At 38.4% G+C, this 18,448-nt stretch overlaps 1 protein-coding gene across 4 annotated transcripts in view; it reads left to right on the top strand.

Annotated features, from left to right (window-relative positions):
• Positions 1-18,448, top strand: part of SH3KBP1 (SH3-domain kinase binding protein 1) — a 233,840-nt gene that overhangs the window by 149,421 nt on the left and 65,971 nt on the right. The window contains exon 1 of one of the 4 annotated variants that reach the window (XM_014960427.1): positions 5,238-5,303. The exons of the other annotated variants lie outside the window; for them this stretch is intronic. Coding sequence (XP_014815913.1) covers positions 5,292-5,303 — 12 coding nt within the window. The 5' untranslated portion in view covers positions 5,238-5,291. Of the gene's footprint in view, positions 1-5,237; positions 5,304-18,448 lie in introns of those variants that run through there. 4 annotated transcript variants of the gene reach the window in all.

Below are 18,448 nucleotides of genomic sequence, written 5' to 3'. Positions count from 1 at the left end.
GGGGGGCTATCATGGCTCTAGATTCAGCAGCTTGTAAGATATAGTTAACTAGTGTGAGATCCTTCTCACTGCAAAATACTGAACTTATATAGAAATTTTTATTTCTGTGTATATTTAGTATGCTTGGGAGAGAAGAAACGGAGAAGAAATAATGGAAGTAGACACAAGAGCTATAAGGGCTACGAGCTCATGTCAATTATTAAGTCTACCTGTCCTCTGCAATAAGAGAGAAATTTGTAAACTCTAAGACTGAGTGCTTGCAAGGTCTGAGTTTCTATTTTGAGCCAGCGAGCGAGGGACCCACAACCTGGGGTGAATACGTTGCGCTGACAGTCACATCTTGGCCACACCTGCTCTGTCAGTTCCTGCCTGGTTGCTTGCAGAACACATTTTTTCCCCTTAGTTCCCAGTTGTCATTTAAAAAGAAGTCTTCGAGAGGTGCAAGTTGGAGGCTCCCCCTGGCATTTTAAAGCCGGCTAACGATGTTCCTGAGCTCTGCCAGTGCTGCCCAGCAGCACCCGTGGTGTGTGGCCAGCACTGGCTATGGGTGCTGCATGCCTCAATCTGTGCTTGCCTCCATACGGCACCGCTCACTGCTACTTACTTTTCCCCTCCAGTGCCTTTGGAGGTGCTTGCTCCCCTCACAGAAATGTTGAAGCCAGTGTTCAAAACGCTGAGATAATGAAAAAATGGATGTGAGCAAAACCACCTGGTAGTGAATTTGAACACTGTTAAAAATGCCTGCTGAGGCTGAGAGCGTGCAATGTATCAAGTGTGTGCAGCACTTTGCACTTGGAAAGCACAGGTTTCTGACATTCATTTATTCAGAGACAGCTATTGGTGATGGCAACAGTGGTTGTGGCGAGCGTTAGCTGTGTGTTAAACCCTGTGTAGGAACAGGGGGAAGCACTCTGCTGTCCAAGCAATATTTCTGTTTTGCTTTCAGTTTGCTGCCTGCCATAGTCTGGCATCCCTGCCCTAGCCATTTATTCTAGTGCCATTTTAGGAGGAAGGCCACAGGGGAAGAAGGACCCTGACCCCTTCTGCAGATGTCACGAGAGCCAGGCTGCTTGCAGCAGGAGCTTGCTCTTTCACTGGTGTAACTTTCCATTGCTTCAGTTCAGTGTGGAAACAGGATTTATGTGTTTCTTTCGCTGTACAAAAAATAGCACGCATTTGCAAATGGTGGCTGAAGTTCATGAGGCACTGTGGACATTATAAATAAATTCTTTAGAAGATTGTTACCTTTTCTGAAGAAACCAATTCACTGCAATAAGAAGGAAGGGTAGGGGAAGTATGATCAGCTTGTGTAGTGATGTACAGTCAAAAAGCAGCATGCCCCTTTTGGGGAGGCTGACTCAAAAGCAGGACCTGGTACCAAGGGAACAGAACAGGAAATGGAAAATCAAGTTTGAAGAGAGGAATAAATCTGATAACCTTGGCTGGAAATGAGTCTGTGCTGAGTCACTGAACTGTGCTGCATGAGTGAAGAGTGACTCCTGACCTCCTGTATACTTCCTGCCCTTCACTGCTATCCCATTAGTTATTGGTGCTTTCATGTTTTCTCACTTTGGTGTGTAAAATGTTGAAGCTGCCTGAACAGCGTTGTCCAGGCATTGGTGACATGGTTCAGCTTTCACATCAGTCTGCACTAGCAGTTCATGGCTCAGGCGGTTACCCACACAATGGTTTGTGCTGCTTGTCACATTTTTTAGGCTTTTGTTCTTAATAAAGCAGCTATTGGACTCTAAATAAATGCAAGCTAGTTTACACTTTACGTTCATATCGTTGGTCTTTATTCAGAAAAGATTTGTCCATATGAAAGAAACATATTCCTGAACTGAGATACTTGAAGAATATCTAAAATTGGAAGCAGAGTAGTGTAAAAAGCATTGATAGTACCAGAAGTTACTCCTAAAAGCAATGTGGAAAATGTGGTCTGTTCTCCTGGGGCACAGCACTGGGCTTCTGCCAGAAAGACTTCTCTGGGAAGGAATACTCTGTTTTTTCAGTCATGGTTTTGATTAGGAAATCTTAGGATGCTTCAGTCTGAAAAACAGGATGTGTATGTTTAAGCTAATGCAATTTATCTTCATAATAGGGAGACAATAAAAGTATATATGTTGTAAGTTGCTCTGGATCAGCTGATGATCAGTAGCTTGCTAACCGCTATAAATCCCTGAATTTCAGTTGAATCTGTACCATTTCCAAGCCTTATACCCCGACAAGCATTTTAAAAGAAGAGTCATTAAAAACCTCAAAATGCTGTGCTTTAATAGTTTAAAATTAAAATTTTATAGTGTAAAGTTTTAATAGTTTAAAATTAAGCTCATATCCTGCATCCAAACAAGTGTGGCCAGGGAGGCAAGGGAGGTGATTCCGCCCCCCTACTCTGGTATGGTGAGACCCCACCTGGAGTATTGCGTCCAGCTCCGGAGCTCTTAACATGGGAAGGACGTGGACTTGTTGGAGCAGGCCATGGAGGGCCACAAAGATGATCAGAGGGCTGGAGCACGTCTCCTGTGAGGACAGGCTGAGAGAGTTGGGGTTGTTCAGCCTGGAGAAGAGAAGGCTCTGGGGAGACCTTACTGCGCCCTTTCAGTACTAAAAGGAGCATACAGGAAAGATGGTGACAAACTTTTTAGCCGGGCCTGTTGTGACAGACAAGGTGTAATGGCTTTAAACTGAAAGAGGGTAGATTTAAACTAAAGAAGAGGTTTTTTATGCTGAGGGTGGTGAAACACTGGCCCAGGTTGCCCAGAGAGGTGGTCGATGCCCCATCCCTGGAAACATTCAAGGTCAGGTTGGACAGGGCTCTGAGCAGCCTGATCTAGTTGTAGATGTCCCTACTCATTGCAGGGGAGTTGGACCAGATGACCTTTAAAGGTCCCTTCCAACCCAAACTGTTCTATCATTATATGAAAATAAAGTTGATTTCCTGAGTTCCAGAGATACTTGATGGAGACATAAAGTGAATTTCTAGGAAAGATTTGTCTCATGTTTCAACTTCGTGGAGAAAATGCTTCGAAAGTAGCAGTACTGACATGCAAGCTGGCTTTTTTTTCCCATCTGATGAGCTTCAGGAGAACTGGTTCAGGAATTAATGCAATATACTATATCTAATAATAGCAATAAAATCTGCCTAAATAAAATTTAATTGATATAAATTTATATAAAAGCATGTAAATTAAGTATAATCGTGGCTTTAGGAATAAACAGGTTTATATACTGTGTTTTAGTGTTTCTAAATAAAATGAATTATTTTTTTCTTCCCCCACTTGAATTTTGTCACATAGTATAACTGATTTTTATTTGCAACATCTGAGTTGTGAAGTTTTTTAAACTTTGAAAAGATTATAAAAATTCTAATGAAATTCTTTTTGATATTCTTAGCACACATGAACTTTGAAAATTAAAAGAACAAGTATGGTTATGCAAAAAAATAAAATAACCCTCTTGATTTTGGAAATTACATAAATAACTTTCAAGCTTGCTGAGGTGTTAAAAAGACTGATGAATGCAAACCAAACTGAATATAACCTGTAAAGTAAAATTTATACACTCAGCTTTTGCTGTCTATTGAGCTTCATTAGTTCATGGAATTTTTCTGAATGGGTTTTCTTTTTCACATTTTCCCTAGCTGAGGATTTTTTTAAAAAAAGTCATGCCTGATTGTCGTACTTATACTTTTGAATACTCATAAAATGTATTCATTATAAATATGTTACAGATTATTCTTCTTTCTTAAATACCAATAGTAATGGGTTTTCTGGGATTGATAGTGATGTACTCTAATATAACGCTAAAATAATTTGTGATTGCAAAGTAGAAATCTTCAGAAAGCGGGGTTGCAGGCTTGGTAGATCTTCAGACTTTGCTCTGAATCATTCCCAAACCTGTTCTGCAGCCTGGTGCAGGCACAGGGAGTGTTGCTGCAAGAGATGTTGCCTTTTCTGTGAGCCATCATCTCTTGCTCATTTCCGTGCTTTAAAATATCCTGATATTTTTTCTGGATATTTGTACTTGCAGTGATAGTCCTACTTAGATCAGTTGTGATTTGCTTTCAGTATAAGGACAAAGGGGTCTCAGAGATCATCTAATCCAAGCCTCTCAACTGGATTAGGACCAAATATATACAAATAATTCCCATGGGACAGCTGGTTTTTACAAAAAAGTATCCAGTAAATAAATCTGTATATCCTCCCTATGTTCTCATATTTCACTGCTGTAGCAGAAAATATATTGTAATATCTTGGCTCTGCAAATTAGGCTTTTTCTTGTTCTTTTTTGTAGTAACTATGTTTAACAATTTGTTGACCTCCCCTTTAAAATCTACATACTGCCTAAGTTTATCCTGTATTTCCTTACACTGGTGCTCAAAACTAGAGAGAACCTTTTTTTTTTTATATATATTTTATGTTTTTAATATATGAGTTCAGAGGTTTTTGCCTTGTCTCATAATTGTGTTGGCATTCACATGAGAACGCCTCTGCAGAGCATGGGCTGTGTGTGCATAGGGAATGTGTTGAGTGTGCCTAAGTATGTCCATAGTAGACATGTTTGTGTGCAAGTGCTTACTGAATAGTATATTAGGTCAAATGGGAGTGAGAGTGTGTAGTATTTTGTGGCTTGCTTAAATATAAATCTTTAATTTCTTCCAAATTATCTGAGAAAGCCATGGTGTGTTTCGCTTCCCTGCCCTTTTCCAGTCATTTTAAAATTGAATGTTTGTGAGAAGGCAGTATTAAGAATTTATAAGATTTTCATGGAACAGAGCATCATCTTAGTGATGTTTCAGTTTCTCGATTTAAAAGAAGTATTTTTCATATTTCTTTAAAAATCAAAAGCTGAAACAAAGGCATAAATTACAGGAAATTTCAGATTTATTTTTTTTTTGAAACAGAGAGACTAATACACTCAGAATTTGTCATAAGCTTATTTTCCTGTAAAGTTATTTGCAAAACTTTCTGCCTGGGCTGCTCACAAAAAGTCTGTACGTCCTCGCTCACGTTGCCTTTCCTAGCTGTTGGCCTCAAGAAGCCAGGAGAGACTAGGCTGGCTTGGGAAAGGAGAGGAAACTTCTCACTGCGAGTGAGCAGAGGTAGGAAAAGCTCCAGATTTCCTGTGAAATAAACAAGTGGAACCTTTGTTTCCCCGGGATGGCCCGGAGCGTGAGTCAGTGTCAGGGCTGGGCTCTCGCTCTTGCTGAGCTGAGCTCATGCAAGGAAGGGGCAGGACTCCAGGGCTCTTCTTGGACACTTGGAGCTGCTGAAAGGCAGCTTGGCTTCACAATGGGAGAGGAGGTATTTCTTTTACAATTAGTTGGTGGGTTTTTTTCTGTGGCTGTTTAAAACTGTATTGTAATATATATATTCTGCGGAGCACAGGATTCGATTGCAGGGTTCTTTGGTTCTTCTGCACACTTCGTAGAAGCCGGGTAGGTAAAAAGAAAAGAAGGAAAAGGAGTGCTGGGGATCCTGAAGCCCATTTCTGCTACAGACGACTGTATTAGAATAGGGGGTTACTTTTGTGTGAAAACATACTCTGTCCTGGCTCTGTTTAGCTTAAGTTTTTTTCCTCTTGGACGCTTTGGCCATTAAACTTGCACAGATGTTTTTTATTTCTATATGATTTGGTTTCAATTTTCTTACTCTAAAGAATAATGTAACTTTACCGTTAAGCAAGAGTAGTTGCACGGTCTTTAGGATGTGTTGCTCTTTCAAATGTTTGCTTAGTAAACAAAAATTCACCCCCCCTTCTTTTCCTTCCCAAATGCACTAATAAAGCTTCTTCTTTCGGGCAGAAAAAAGAGGAGGACCTTTACTAATTCCTCTTCTCTGTGAGGTGACATTTGAAGTCTTTTGTACAAATGAGGAAAACTGATATGAATTATTTTTGGAGAAAATGATATTGGGATAATAAAATCTGAATGGAAATTATCCTTTTCTTCAAGAAACAGCAAGGAAATCCGGAGTCAGCTGATGCTTGTAAAATTTTATAGAAACTGAATGGAGAGATACCAAGTAAACTGTTTAATGATTTGTAGATACTTCGGGGACTCTTAGTAGGAAAATGTAAATTTCTCTCAACTTCGGCTTTTCACAGCTGAAGTCAGTATGGCGTGTGGAGAAATGAAGCTACAGGTTTTCTCAGTTGCTTTTTCTCTTAAAATGTGCCATGTGTCTTTCTCTGCCTTAAAAATAGAAAAGAGGAAGGAGGAAAGAAGTAGTGCAAAAGGATCATTGACAAGCCAGGCACTCAGTGGGATAAAAAGTCTGTAGGCCAATTTCTAAGATGCCTTTTTAACTCCTTGTTGCATATGTTTCTATAGGAGGTCAGTGGCATTTTGTGTTTCTAAAACAGTTTTTAAGTACAACAGACATGAGCTTACATTATTACAGTTAGTTGACTGAGTGTTTCATAAAAACTTCCTGATAAAAAATGAGGAAGGGGAGAGAGGACTGAGCTCCTGGGGAGGAAGTTGTGATGCAACAAGAACTGGTAGGCAAGTAGGGGCTGCTGGTGCCTGCTTTCTGCTGGGCACTGGGCTACTTGCCACGCATTGGCCACCCAAAGAGTGGGTGACGTCCATATGTACAGTGGACAGTTTCTTCTGCAGCAATCTCTGTACTTAAAGCACTTGGGAAAAGCTGAAACACATGATATTAGTCATTTTCCATTCGTGTTTCAAATTTCAGAGCTTCATTCAAAGGAAAAAAGATGAAGTTCCACTCAATTGAAAGAGAATTGATGGAATTGCTAATGCATTTTGCTTTGTCACTTGTTGCTCTGGAGTTTTCCCTGTAAAAGTTTAAAATAAAAATATCTCCCTGATTTGCCTCAGTAACTTCTGTTCTGATTTCAGTGATGCAAGGCTGGGGGAGGAAACCCTTACAAATGAAAGTTAAAAATAATCTGAAGAGAAAAGAAAAAATATAATGCCAAAATGCAAGAAATAATTGTTGTCAGCACTAAGTCTGGGACTTATGACAATATGGGTTTAGTCTTTATTTTTTTTAAAAACCATTGAATTTGAAAAATATAGTTGAACAGATACTTGGTGTTGACTTGTTGTCAACATCACAAATCAGCAAAGTAATACTGTTACCACTTTAAAAAGGAAGGTATTGCAGATGAGCCATTCCCTGCTTATTGGTTTTGGGTTTTTTTGAGAGATGAAAGTAGCTGCACAGCTTTCCTTAGTGCTGCAAAAGGAAGTAGAGATCCATGCAGCAGTTTTAAGGTTCATTAATTTTTGTAAAAGAGGGAGGTTTCATAACAGCAGTTTCTAAGTTGGATGCTACAATCTGTATCATGTTAGTTACCAACTGCAATCTAGACAGGCACAGTTCTCCTGGGAGAGTAGGAATTTCATTCACTCAGTGCAGACTGACTACATGATTCTTGCTAGAGAAGATAGAAATTAATTGTGAACTGCAACCTGCAAATGGTAAAATTCCTGGCAAGGGGTGCAAGGGTATATGATCTTTTACATTTGTGTGAGGCACAGTCAGTAAAAGGGGAAACTAAAAAACAAATAGAGTGGGGAAGAAAGAATACTCATCTGCTCCAAAATATCTGCTCTGTTACAAAAGCACCTTCTAGCATTGCAAATCTGCGGCTTGAGGAAGAAAGAGAATGAGCTTGTTCATACAGCTTATTTTGATGTGCACGCTTTCAGTGGTTTGAGATGAGGCAGCTGGGAGCGTGCTGTGTGGGTTTCATTGTGTATGTGCCTTTTTAAAAAAAAATAATTTCATTTTCTAAAGTGTTTCTGTTCATCAGTGATTCTAATATGTCTTGCTCCGTTTGTTTCAGCATCATCTACCTAATCTAAACTCGTACATTCTCTTTCTAACTATTAACCTTTTAGGAAAGCAGATTTTAGTTCATTAAGGGTTTGAAACTGACAGCCTGACAGCATCAAATGTAAGGATTCAAAATTTTACAGAAATATAAATGTTATAAAGCGTGCCAGTTAAGTCAGGTTTCTCTCCTGAATAGCAGCACGTCAAGCATATTGGTAGGAAGAAGCCTGTCCACTACTGTTCCTGCCCATAATTTGAAATTTTAAGAACTTGTCAAAATAGCAAATTACAACACTTTAGAATCTGAACTCACCTGCTGGCACAACAGGTTTAAATGTGGAGAATGGTGATGTAAAAAGTAAAATGTGTACTCTTCTGCTTTCCAAGCAACCCAGAGTTTTAATGAAAATTATGCTTCTATGTTCATATTCATTCATCCTTTTTTTTCAGGAAGTTAAACCACAAATTTTGTATTGCATATTTTACCTACCTATTTCTTTGACCATTACTTGAGATAGCACATATTTCTCTGGTGACTTGCATAACACTAATGAAGATATTCTTCATCTGTGGTTTGTAGACTGCTGGTGGTCTGAGAAACACCTGGTAGTTTTAGCGCATGGATAGCTGGATGAGACATTTGGTGCTGGCTCAGGTCATTTCTTAATGGAGCTCAACAGCTGGAAACAAGAACTAAAATAATTTTCCATTTAAGCAGATCTGAAATCACTGAAGGGATGTTTTGTAGTTGTAAATGGGAAGCTAGGAATCTGTGAAACAGTCTCTCTAATTAGATGTCTTCCCTACTGTGAACGTTTGAGACCCTCCTTTTAACGCAAAAACATAAATTACATGAATGTGGAGGATATAAACAGTTACAGCTCAGCATAAACATCAATATCATTGCTGAGGGAGCAGTGTGTATTCATACACTGAAATACTGAAAAACAGTTAAAGCCTTTTCAGACTGCTTGACAGAGTCAAATTTATTCAGGAGGTTGGTAAGTTGTTACGAGCGCTTCACTGATAGTGTTGTGGTAGCTGTAGTCCATCTTAGAGGTCAGAAAAAGTTTGAGATGGCTAAAAAGGAAATGCAAATGTATGTTTCTGTACTGCGGATTTGTCTTTTTCATTACAGTAGCTGACTCTCAGTCCATGGTTTGCTTTTTATGATCTTTTAGTGGGTTTCTCTGCTTCTGTGGGAACTACAGAAAATGGTCCAGGAGATTTACTTATGCTACAAAGCTTTTTCTCCATTGAAAATTTCTGTAGTGGCATGCGAATCAGGGGATTTAAATCAACCTGTTGTAGCTACTGCTTCATAATTTTGAAAACTTTTAAAATCAATTCCTTCCTATATCTTTGTTCTCCCCTTGGTTTTGTTTTCTTTTTAACTGAAAAACTCTGTTTGGTAATGTTTGTGGGGAGAGAGAAGATGGAGCAATCCTTTGAAGTTTCCCTTGTGTTATCATTTTGGTTTTATGTCACCTTGCTTTATTTAGATGTACTTTCCAAAGTGTACCGTATTTGATATTCCATTTCCATATGTTAAAGAATGAGATTTCCAGGGAATTGGAAGATCCTGAGACATCTGTATTTGAGATCAAATTGTGTCTGGGCTGGTATCATGACTTAAAACAGAGGCTGATACTGGAAGCCTAGGGAAAAGTATGAGAACAGAGTAAACATACAGAGAAATTCCTGCAGTGAGTCTTCACAGCCCCTAGTAATTTTGAATTTTGTGGTTAATAACCCTGATGTTTTTTTTTTTTTTCCTCATCAAGTTGGGTAGTCACGTTTTCATTGCACGTAACGTGTTGGAATCTGTAACTCCTGTGAAAGAGTTCCACCCAGCTGGATTACACGTTGTGTGAAGGAGTAACCTCCCTTTGTTTGTTTTGAATGTGGTACCTGCTAATTTAATCTGATAGTCCTTAATTTTTATTACTGGAAGAGATAATGAATGAGTCCTCCCTAATTAACTTCTAAATGCCCCTCCTGATTTTTATAGACTTGTCTTAAATCACCTGTGTGCATCTTTTTCTTCCAGGATGAGGAATCTGTTCTGTAGGTTTGATCATTCTTGGTGTTTTCCTGTCTTTTCCAGTTTCTTTAGGGACTGAGGTGGGTTATGTGTGAGGAGGAAGGGTAGTTACAACCACACACAATGGCCTTCGATGGTTTTATACAGCATTTTGATAACACTTTCCATTGCTTTTTATTCCTTTCCAAAGTATTAACAGTATTAATATTATGTGTTTCAAAGCCCATAATTTCTGTCCAAAGAGAACGTTTTTCCTCCAGATGTGTAATTTCACTTCTCTCTGAACTGAATTTCTGTCTTCCCTCATTTCTGGATCATCTGTGAACATGTGGAAAACAAGAGCTTTGATCTAGATCCCTGAGGGACTCCACTGGTCACCATGTTGAAATCCTGCCTTTTGTTTCCAGTCTTTTAATTGGTTACTTATCCAAGTTAATTTTATATTTTTTTAAATGAACAGTAGACTCCTCAGTTTTAGTTTTTAGTGTGTACTTAGGTCAAAATTTCAATCTTCTTCAGGAGCCAGGACCATCAACTTTTTTATTTGTGTGATTTAATGAAAATTGCTGTGATTTGGCCATGCCAAGTACAAAAGATCATATGCATTAGCATAAAGACAGCACTGTGTTGCTGTAACACCAGTATTTATTGATTAGATTGCTGGGTTTATAGATTTATTGAAATATCCATAGATAAATAGATACATATAGATACATACATACATATAGCTAGATAGACACATATAGACAGATAGATACATATACATTGATAAAAGATAGATCTATAGATAAATTAGCTGGCTGCTGTCCTGACAGGTAATATGCACGGACTATACAACCAACATATTTAAAAATAGCAACTTTCATGGGATTCTGTTGACTGAATTTAGATGTCTGTGATGTTCCTAGTACTCAAGGTTTTTTCACAGCCTATAGACTAAAAGGCATTATTATGACATGACCTTTCTTATCCCAAAGGAGAAGTCCAGGTGAATTACATGCTAAAAGGGCTGTTTACCTCCAGTGACAGAAGGGAAGCCCATGTGAATGGGCCCATGTGAATGCATCTGCCTCATAGATAATATTTGAGTAACATGAACTCCATTTTGTGTAACTACTTCAGAATAACAACATATTGTTATTTTACATCTCAGTGACAAAACCAGCTGAGTGCCATTTACTGAGAAGTATAACCAGACTACATGTAAAATGTGATAGACTCACGTGTAGTTATAAGACAACAGAAGCAAGGGTCTGTATGAAACCCTGAATTTTAAAATTTCCTATCTTTTGAATGGCTAAGTAAGATGTCATGCTAAATGATCATTAAAATAATAATTAATCCTCAATAACATATTAAATAGATAAAATTGTATTAATACAAGATAAGTTTAATTGCAGGACCTAGTGATTTCTCCTAAAAAAGATACACACCTGGAAAATCTACCAAAGAACTTACCACTATGATCTTTGTTTCTTATTCAGCCTGCCTTTTTCTTTTAAAGAATTTTTTTCCTGAAAAAATAGACATTTAATTGTTATGATCAAATAAAATGTGAAGGAGTAACAAACTCTGAGCCTTCAAGGAACGTGGACATACATTAATTAAATCTTCCTGATCTTCCTTTCTTCCTCCCTTTTCTGCTGTATGTAATCCTTCACAGTGGCATGCCAAAGGTGGTACGGGCTTGCCATTTTGTCTTTATTTTGCCTTGAACATTCAGAACCACATAAATCGTTCCTTGTCTATCCAGGTGATGTTATAGGTCTTCTCTGTACGTGATTTCCAAATACTTTTTTGACATAAGTAAGTAAAGCATCAGTAACTTCTTTTATGAAATATTTCAGAAGTTACAGTTATTTGGAAAAATAATAGTTTTTAATAAAAAAAAAAAAGTGACTATTCCTAAGTGTTCAAAGCATTTGTTCTTAGGCTTGGTGTAGTTTGAGCAGTTTAACTGATGAGAAGAGGTAGTTTTGTTTCTTTTTTTCAACTGTAAAAAAAAGTACATCAAAGGAATAAGCATCGATGATGAATCAGAAAACAAAGCCCCAGCAAAATCATGTTTTGCCCTAAATTTTCCCTTGTTTGGGGACCTCTGTACTGTTTGCTTTGCTGTGATTAATTTCTTGCTCACTTGTCTGCTTGGATTCCAGTGCCATGACAGTGGATGACAGATACAGCTGTTGTTGAGAGGCTCTGACATTCAGTACTCTATTTCTAGGCCACCAAGTGAACTGGGAGTGGTGCAATGTAATCCCAACCTGTTTACCATTCTCTGGAATGAGAGTTAGAGTATTGTAGTAGGACTTAGACTCACATGCTATTTTTGTTGCCCTTCTTTATTGTTTTTCTTTTGCATTCAATACGTAACTTTTGTATTTGGTAAAAATGTATCAGTTTCTGTGTGAACGCTAGGAAACATTTTCCCCCCAGATACCTTCAGATTTTCGGCATATTCATCCTAGTTCCAAAAGCCTTTAACCTTCAAGCAGGATATACTTGACTACTTGAACATTGCTTTTCTGTAAAGCAGTGCTGGCATAGTAGCCAGCTCCCACAGGACTGATGTTCATTAACAGTTACAGGGCCTCCACCTTTTTGCTGTTGAGTTCAGACAACTTGTCTGCTTTGTCCAAACTTGTTAATTACAGTAAAAGTCATGCTGATGGCTGAAATGATGTTAATTTTGGGGGAGTTCTGATGGGATGAAGGCTTTGCTCTTTTGCTTTGTAAGATCAGGATTTTATTTGAAGGGACATTTTATTTAGACATTCATTGATTTTGTCTAGACAGAGAGAATTAAGGTGTCAGCAATTCATGTGCCTTTTGCAGCACCTAAATACAGGGGTTTGCAACCTTGCTATAAAAGGGTAAAACTTTTCACAGGTAAAATCTCTTTCAAAAGAAATAAGGGATGTAGTTATTTACAAAGATATGCTGTAATTCAGAAGGTCTGTGTTCATCCAAGTCCAAAAAGTCATCTAGCATAGACATCAGTTGGAAAAACTGCACTTAAGTCTGCTGAAATATGGACTAAATGTGATAATGCATTATTTGCAGATTGTCTAGTAGAAGGTAGTAAAGCTTCACTATGTGCAAAGAAACTATAATATGAAATTTTAAAATATTTTAATTGCATTGCTGTCTGCATATTGTGAAATATTTGCCAAACACCCCCTTCTGTGGGTGTGTGCCACATCTGATCCTGTGGTCAGGGTGCCCAATCTTCTGTGCAGAAGTATCATCTGGTAGATGAGGACCAGAGCTGAGTACTTGAGTGTCGTTCATATTTCATCTTTCTAATAATGTAAAGGCCGGCAGAACTGCAACCTTTCCTTGGGTTGCCCTGAGCATGGTCCAAATGTGATATGCTGGCTCCTGGAGTTATTAAAACACGCTGTGAGATGCTTTGCTGATGAGTTTAAGTTAGTATAAATGAGTGCTGCAACTGAGAGTTGCACCTTATCCCTATGACCATAAATTTTCCTGCCACAGTTCTACCCAAATATTTGTGCAGCTGTTTAATGAAGCAGATAACATTAAAATTCTCTTTTGTTTTTTCTTCCCTCCACAATACTTTTTAACATGGATCAGTTCCCTCCTCTCCCCTTGCAGATATGCTAATACAACAGCAGATGGGAGGAGTAGTGCCAGGAATCCGTGGCCAAGGGGGGCTCCCTGGGGATGTGGCCACCTTTGGTAGGTGGGAACTGGGCTGTTCCAGTGGGAACTTGTTCAAAGTAAGTGAATTATGAGACACCTGTGAGACACCAATTACAAGACATACTGTTTCTCTGCTCATACTTAAAACTAGGAGCAGGAGAATAAAAAGGATTTTGCTTGCCTGTCCTTGCAACAGTCTGGTTGTGAATGAGGACTTGATGAGCACTTGTTTCCTGTCCCATTCATTCACCTAACCTACTTTTAATTTAATTACCCTGTGTTGTGGCTGGAATGTCCTCATAGGTGATGCCAGTAGAAATGCTTGCTGCTTGGGCATGCATTGGGCAGATGTACCTATCTATTTGTTATTTTAAAATATTAATAATTGTAGTTCAGGAGCATATCAAAGAATCACCATGGTTGGAAGGGACCTCTGAGATCATTGACTCCAACCTCAAAAAAAACCACCCCCCCCCACCCCCCCCAAAACAACAACAACACAAAAACAACAAAACAAAAAACACAACACCCCACCACATCACACCCACCCACAAACCAATAATCTCGGGCACTAGAGCATGCCTTGAAGAGCCACTTCTACACGTTTCTTATATATCACCAGGGATGGAGCCTCCACCACCTCTCTGGGCAGGCTGTTCCAGTGCCTGACCACCCTCTCAGTAAAGTAGTTCTTCCTAATATCTAATCTAAACCTCCCCTGCTGCAACTTTAGACCATATATGGATGATATTTCCACCAAAGCACAGCTGGGTAGAAAGTAGGTACAGAAGCTATTTTAGATGACTGAGGCAATCAAATGTGGAGGTAGGTGCTTAATCACGCTTTCCCTAAAGAATTTTTGTTTTCTCAATAAAGGTTTCTTAAAATTCCCATTACCCTCTTTGACGTGCCATATGGTGATCCTTTAGGAAAACTGTTAATTTTGTCCATTTGGGAAACCCCAAGAATACTTCATCATGCTGTCATAGAAAGAACTTTGTATGGAGTTGAATGTTGATATCGTGGCAAAAACTGAAATCCTGGACATTTTTCTTATTTTATCTCTGATAGGGTAAGAGCATTTTGACATCTGAAGGCTTTTGGGGTGTTTATATTTGGGCTCTTTCAATTTTTTTTTAATTTAAGATAGACTGGCTAGGATCGATAAAGGATTTGATGATGTTCTTTAAGCACTTGAAGCATATTAAAAAAAAAATAAATCAATTTGGCTCCGGCCTCACAACACCAGCATTATACATAATCAGTGGGAAGCTTGTTTATGCTCCTGTTCATCCAGAGCTAGAAGAATCTAGTCACCAGTTCTGCTTCTTTGTGAAAAAGTGTTCTCAGTTACAAAATCGACTGTTAAAGTCCATTAAAGAATTAAAGAATACAGCTTTTATATTGTATCTAATAGTGGCCTGGCCTTGGATTTGTATGTAAACCTATAGATAAAAAACATTCTTATACATATAAATGCTAAAAAATACCAGTTGAATGTTAAAAGTATTGTGATCAAAGAAACACAGCACATTTTTCCCCTGACCTAATCACTGAGGTTTTCTGAAATTGTAAAAGTTCTCAAGATACATAACTGTCTTTTCCTCCCCCGTATAAAATATCAGTGCACATTGTTATATTGTCACTAGTCAAACTGACAAATGATGTCAAGCTTAAAAACATCAGTGTTTCCAGCTCATACAGCCCATTTTTATGAATTCTTTAATGCCTGATGTGTTCCTTAAGAATATCTTAATGGAGTTACATTTCAAGTAGCTGTTCCAAAGCACTTGATCTAGGGTAAAGAACTCAATACACTTCCCAGAATAAGTACTGATGCTGAGTAATTATTTTTTTTTTCTTTATTCCTGAGTAAATAAGATATTGCTTGGAGAAGCCTGTATTTGTTAAAGGGTAATCAAAGGATAAGTATGTCCCTTTAGTGCAAAAAAGTATAAGAAAATCTTCTGTTTAGACCTAACTGCTGCACAAGTGACAATTCAATTTGAATTTTCAGACAAAATGTTCTAGAGACAGAAGATCTGAATAACAAAAGTAAATAGACAAGTCAGTTTTCAACTGTATTTCCACCCTGAAATATAATTTTAAAATATCCTGAAGGAGGAAACGTGATCACAGGTCTACTTTTTTCTCACTTTCTCAAGTGAGAAAAAGTCAGTTATATACTGCCCATTACATGCTCTGCTTCTCTTGTGTTGTCCTCCGCTGTTACCAGGATTGCAGTTGAGCCAAAATACGTAAATGAAAGGAAATGAGACTGTTGAGACTGTACCGTGACCTCATTCACACAACTGTGTGCCACCTCAACCACTTTTGTAATCATTGTTAATTCAGTTTAAGACAATAAGACACTGATGTGCAGTGATAGGGATTTGCAGTGTACCAAACTGCCATCAAGGCCTTTCTGCTAAAAGAACCTGTTATTTAATGCTAGACTGTCCTTCCATTGGCTTCATAAAACCAAGCATTAAGACTGGCAGGTTGCTGCTAAATCTGTCTCATCCCCTCTGAATATCTGTACACCAAATCATGGTCATTATTCATGCTTTAATCAGCTGTTTCTGCAGCAAGAGGGCACTTCATCCTCTTTCATCTCTAGGATTCACTTGTCAAGCGATTAGGAGGATTTGTGTCTGACAGTTAAATAATCTAATTATACTCGCCTTGCAGAAATAGTGGGTTCAAGATTCCGCCTGCTTTGTTGATATGTTCTGTTGTGTGTTGGGAGTCAACCGAGACTTGGAGTCAGGAAATCTGAACTCTGTTTCCACCACATGTTTCTTGTGTGAAAGGATGAAACAAGTCAGAGTGATATCTACAGAGTAATGTAAGTGGAAGAAGGCTGGCTGCCACCATCTGGAAATGAGATTTATGGTAATCAGCGTAGTGGAGGAGGACAGAGGGAAAATGAAACCGTACTCTTCAGGAGTGTCTCAACCACCAGGCTAGAGGGGAATATCCTACCCTTTTTGCTGATGCTGAAACAATTCTGCAGCCAAGAATTCAAGATATACAGGGCTAGAGAGAAAATGCAGAACTTTGCTTATCTTTACAGCCTCCTGATTAGGACACTGCTGAGAGGGGCTCATTATGGGCCTTCTGGTTCATGCTGCGTGTGACTTTTTATTGCAAATATTATTGACAAAATGATAGAGTTAGGTAAATAGAGAGAGAGAGTGCATGCTGGGAGATGTCAGGAGTTGCTGGGTGGGTTGAGGATCCTGCTTTTGGATTTAGGGTGTCTAAATTCCCAAAAAGCCCTTCAAGTTCTAAATCTTATTTTGTGCCTGTGTCCCAAAGGGGTAAGATCTGCTTGCTTCTTGGGAATGTTGAGCCTGATAGGTAGTAATGAATCGAGTAAAAGACTAAATAATGTAAAAGCTGGATTTGTATATCAGTATTTTAAAGAATAGATCAATGTGTGTAGAAGAGCTTGGAGAGCATATTTTTTTCTGAAATAGAATTAGCCTTCTTCCTATATAAAGGAAGAACGGAGGAGTAGGAAGGATTATATGTAAATCTTCAGTTCAACCCAATTAAGGTGTTCTTTCTCCCATGTTTCCTTTTTCAGAAGTGAAAAAGGTTTTGATAAGTTATGCTGAGCCTTGAACTGGAGGATAGACCAAAATACCCTATAGTAACTACCTCTGAAGAGAAAAGTCTATGTATGTCATGAAGATGTGTGTTGGATGAGCAAGAATTTAAATTCGGCTTGCTTGGTTTTCCTAGTCACTAGTAAATTTGGTAGATATTTGACCTGTATGGGAGTATGAGTGATGTAAAACTGTTGGAGAGTCAGAAGGAAAATTTCTGGGTCATATGGGAAGAGACATGTCTTGTCTCCCATTTTTCTTTTATTGTCAGAAAAATTGTGACTGTGATAATGTTACTTGATCTGGGACTCCCAGCACACAGATCTTAATTATACTTGAGGTTTTATCCTGTTAAAGCAGAACCATCAGACTTAAAAGATCATAGAGGATTCAGTGTCTCTGAGACTGGAGAAAGTCTATCTTGCATGTTTCCTAATGAACAAATGAGTACTATTATTAATTTTCATGGAGATGTTTTTAGAAAGTGGTAACAACCCTTTTCCATGCAAATGCATGGATCAGTATAGACCAATTGTAAACAGAAATAAATCATCATAATAAAAAAAAATATCTCCTTTAGTACCATTTTACAGGAAGAGTAAAACATCTTGGCAGTACAGGTCCACCTGGAACCAGATTTGCGTGGCTTATCCATTCTTTTTATTTTTTTCCTGTCAGTGGTGGTTATGTCACCCCTATAAATCCTTGGGTGCATTCCTCTTAAAATTAAGAATACCAGTTCCATTTGTCTTCTCTCCCTGTCCTACAACAAATTCAGGTGTCCCTCCTCACTAGAGTGGGTTCTGCGCAACCCTTGTTTAAGTTATTTGAATTATGACTTTTTATATCCTCATAATAGATATAAACCTCCCTTCCTCTCCTCATTGCGGAATTATGGGACAACTTTGCTCATTCCCCAACAAATGATCTTTGGATCTTGTAGGTCACTGTGATCTTTCAGTACGTTCCATGTGCTGAAAAGTTTTGTGCTTCTCTTCATCTATCGGTCAGGAGTCCAGTTTCTCATTTCTTTGCTCAGACTATTTCTATATGTGTAAAACCAGTCATGTCTTGAGCCACTTTGTTCCCCAGGCTTTTTACTTTCTCTCCTGAACAAATTGCAAACCTGAACTCATGCAAGCACTGCTTTCTGACCTGTGTTCTAGCTCCCAACAGAAGAACAGCTGATTTATCACCTGCACAGGCATTCTGTCTGAACGAGTAGATGAATGAATGTTTTCAAGCATTGCACTTGCATCTGGTCCTATAAATTAAGAAATTATATTGCAGCATGACCTTCCCACTGGCATACACTA

This window comes from Calidris pugnax, unplaced genomic scaffold (assembly GCF_001431845.1).
Source record: "Calidris pugnax isolate Ruff unplaced genomic scaffold, ASM143184v1 scaffold188, whole genome shotgun sequence".
NCBI lineage: Eukaryota > Metazoa > Chordata > Aves > Charadriiformes > Scolopacidae > Calidris > Calidris pugnax.
This window is presented reverse-complemented; position numbering and strand designations above follow the sequence as displayed.